Here is a 4,078-nt window from a genome sequence, read left to right on the forward strand (position 1 = left end):
TCAAAGGTGGTCAATTTTGCTTCAGTTGCACTTTTTGTTAGCAGTAACCTTGTGATCTATCAATTCTCTCATTATAAATATTTAAAAAATTGCTTTTATGTTTCAGTCACCTAATACGTGATTCTCTTTGATGTGGTTAAGTAGTACGCAGTGCACTACCTTGGTCAAATACATGTACCCTCAATCTCTTGTTTGTTGTAATTCATTCACGTACCTCACCTCAGTGCATATCACCCATTTCTCTCTTTTTATTTGTTCTTTCTTTAACTTAAGCTATAGGTGAAAGTCTATTTCGTTAATCATAGAGAACCAATTCACAAAAGAATTACGAATTGGTATGTCAGAACCAATTCGCATTTCTCTACCAAAATGAGAGAATTGTGTTTAAATGTATTTTATTATCTATCAAATCACAATTGAAACATACCCAGATCTTTATTTTTGGGTTCATAATTCAGATGGTTTTGGATCTTATTTAGAACCATGTACTGGTCATGGATTCTATCATTTGAAGTTTTTAAGCATGTAGTGATCATACATTGCAGAAATTAGACCTTAAAAGTGCTTTTCTAATGCTTGTTGATTTTATTTTTTGATTCACACCAAGGTGATAACTGATTTTTATGGGAATCAATATGAAGTTTTCAACCCTAATCTGAATTCTACATCCTAATTGATCATAGTGTATTTATGTGTTATTTTTGCTAACCTTGCATCATAATTGCCACTCCAGTGGCTTAGATACGTATAATTGATTGAAGGTACCCTATTAAATGTTTGTTGTTTGCATTCAAAATTCAGAGTGGCTTAGATACGTGAATCAAGGACAATTATGGCGGATTTGGAAAATTTGCTTTTGGAGGCTGCTGGGAGGACTGGTTCAGCGGGGAGAAATCGGAATTTCCCTCCTTCAAGGACTAGACGTGAAGGCTCTTATTCAAATGGTGGGAGTGACTCTAGGGACGATGATTCTGATGGGCTTAATTACGGAAGCAGAAAGCCCTCTAGACCACAAGTTCCTCTTAGAAAAAGACTGGATCCAGCAGAAAGAGATGATGATGATATTGGCAGTCATGAAGAAGCAGATGAAGGTGATGATCGTAGCGATCATAAGGGTGATAGCAGCGATGATTCGGATATTGGTGATGATCTCTACAAGGATGACGATGACAGGAGAAAGCTCTCAGAGATGACTGAACTTCAAAGAGAGATGATCTTATCAGACAGGGCTGCCAAAAAGGATGACAAGAATTTATTGGGGAAGATAGCATCAAAACGCGATAAAGGAAAGGCAGTAGCGCCCAGAAAACAGTCTCCACCCATGCCATCGTCTCGTGTGCGTTATTCAGTCAGGTCTGCCGACAGGTCAGCGAAGAATGAAGCATTAAATGAATTGCGTGCAAAGCGATTGAAACAGCAGGATCCTGAAGCTCACCGCAGACAGCGAGAGGCATCTAAAGGTTCAGCTCCCCGGCATTTCCCCCCACAAAAGCGCAACACTGTCACTTCAGCAAGTCTCAGTAACTCAAGCCATAGTGAGAGTGAAAGTCACAGTGATGATGATGACTCAACTGGGGATGGAGGATTTGCTGATAGTGATGATGATAGGACATTAGCTGGGTCCCAGGGACTATTATTTCAGGATATAAAGGAAATAACTATTCGCAGGTCAAAACTTGCGAAATGGATTATGGAACCTTTCTTCGAGGAGTTAATAGTTGGCTGCTTTGTAAGAGTGGGAATAGGTAGATCAGAAACTGGACCTATCTACAGGCTCTGCATGGTGAAAAATGTTGACGCCTCAGAACCTGATAAACATTATATATTTGAGAACAAAAATACATACAAGTATTTGAATCTTGTTTGGGGAAATGAAAGTTCTTCTGCAAGGTGGCAAATGGCTATGGTTAGCAACTCTCCTCCGATTGAGGAGGAATTCGAACAGTGGGTTAAGGAAGTAGATCGAAGTGGTGGCCGGATGCCAAGCAAACATGATGTGTTAGAAAAGAAAGAGGCTATACAAAAGATCACAACTTTTGTCTATTCTGCGGCTACTGTGAAGCAGATGTTACAAGAGAAAAAATCTGCCTTGTCAAGGCCACTAAATGTTGCAGTGGAGAAGGATCGGCTGAGGGGGGAAATGGAAATAGCAAAAAGTAAGAATGATGAAGCAGGAGTGAGGAGGATCAAGAAGAGACTTCAAGAATTAGAGGCATCCAGGCAAGCACAGGAGAAGGATGTGAAAGCTTTGAGGCTTGCTGAGATGAACAGAAAAAACAGGTTTGAGAACTTTAAGAATGCTTCTGAAATGAAGCGAGTGAATATAGATTTGAAAGCAGGGGAGGAAGGTTATGATCCATTTTCTCGGAGATGGACTAGATCAAGGAACTACTATGCTTCAAATCCTGGCGAAAAGGCTGCCACTGGAAACAACAGTGCCGATGGCGTGGTGGCTGATGCAGGCAGCAAAGGAACAGGAGCACCTCTGACAGCGGATGGCATGGTGGCTACTGCCGCAGACTTGGAGGCTGCTGCTGATGCTGGTAAGCTAGTGGATACAATTGCTCCGGTGGATCAAGGGACAGTGAGGAATGTGCTGCACAATTTCAACTTGCCAATTTCGTTAACATCACTTCAGAAGTTCGGTGGAGCACAAGGAGCTCAAGCAGCATATATGGCAAGAAAACAACAAATAGAATCGAAAATAGGTGTTCGAGTCCCGGAAAGTGATGGGAAGAAGCATACAATGGCACTCTCAATTAATGATTACAAAAGAAGAAGAGGGCTTCTCTGAAATCAGTTGCTGCCCTTACAGCAAGCTAGTTGTGATAATAAGTCCATGGTTCTATAAGCTGAAGATGGTTTGTGTTGACTGTAACAATGTTGTTGTGCTCTTCTGTATGTTGAACTTTTCAGGACAGTTTATTTTTTTCATGTTTTTTATTGTACTTTAAGACATTCCATAAATGCAATTTACAAATGTTTTTTTATGATCTGCTATTGATTTTTAGCTGAATGGTTGGAAGTACACACAGAAAATCAGTTCTGATGGTGGTGAATTATAAGTACAAATTATTGTCCTCCTCGGACCAGTATTGTCTCAAGGAACTTTTGATTGTTTCACTTTCCTTAGATTCTATGTTTGTTGAGTGTGTTAACCATAATGCTTTTTCCTAGGTTCTTTACTCATGTTTAGCTTTCTGGTCTAGGAATATTTCCTTGAGACAGTGGCGGATCTTGACATAAAGTTTAGGAGAGGCAACAATGCTTGATAACAATTTATAATTAAGATGATTAATAGAGTAACAAAAAATATAAATAAATATATAATTGTTTTAAAGTTTCAAAATTACATATTAATTTTAAATAATAATAATTAACAATTAAAAACATTAAAGAAAAATGTACATCGATTATTGAATTATAGCTAAAATTTCAGCTATTTTCTTCGTCAGTAAAAAAATCATCTTCTATCTTACTACACGATTTTGTTTGGTTATCTTGGTTGTTAAAAATGATATTTCTATAGTAGTTAAACTATAATAATTTAGAATAACTCAATTAAGCAAATAATATGCTTTCACTTTCCCCATATTGTAAAAGTTGCACTTAATTTAGAGATTGTTGAGAGTTTTTCGCACAAGAATGACTAATGATGTCAACAATAAAATATTGGAATTGACATCGAAAGTTAATTTTCTCTTTTCATTGAAATCATTAGGATAGATGTTTGCACAAAATACATGTTATCAATATTAAGTTATTTATAAAAATTCATAGAATCTTAAGACTTTTGCAACAAAGTTTGACAAAGATAATTTGTGATCCCATAATCTATTTCATATGTGTAAAATTATTATAAAATAATAGTATTTATAAGCAATATCAATATCTACACTTATAAGATAACTTGATCTATTATCTATAACTTTTAGAAGGACTACATAAAATTATATAAAGTAAAAAAATATATTTGAAAAAAATTAAAAAAAATATATCAGGGGGGCAGTTGCCCCCACCTGCCCTTAATAAGTTCCGCCCCTGCAGGTAGTTGCCTGACAAGGATCACCTGTCCCAC

At 37.0% G+C, this 4,078-nt stretch overlaps 1 protein-coding gene across 1 annotated transcript; it reads left to right on the forward strand.

Annotated features, from left to right (window-relative positions):
- The first annotated feature begins 523 nt into the window (after positions 1 to 523).
- On the forward strand, positions 524 to 2,998 carry LOC109340238 (protein RTF1 homolog). Its single transcript, XM_019577868.1, has one exon. It carries the CDS (start codon positions 833 to 835, stop codon positions 2,792 to 2,794), a length of 1,962 nt encoding a protein of 653 aa, XP_019433413.1. The 5' UTR covers positions 524 to 832; the 3' UTR covers positions 2,795 to 2,998.
- Positions 2,999 to 4,078: the final 1,080 nt, after the last annotated feature.

This window comes from Lupinus angustifolius, unplaced genomic scaffold (assembly GCF_001865875.1).
Source record: "Lupinus angustifolius cultivar Tanjil unplaced genomic scaffold, LupAngTanjil_v1.0 Scaffold_150_45, whole genome shotgun sequence".
Classification (NCBI taxonomy): Eukaryota; Viridiplantae; Streptophyta; class Magnoliopsida; order Fabales; family Fabaceae; genus Lupinus; species Lupinus angustifolius.

Bases quoted from the DNA above. Each gene is read 5' to 3' on its own strand.
- LOC109340238 (XM_019577868.1), top strand. From the start codon at position 833: ATGGCGGATTTGGAAAATTTGCTTTTGGAGGCTGCTGGGAGGACTGGT.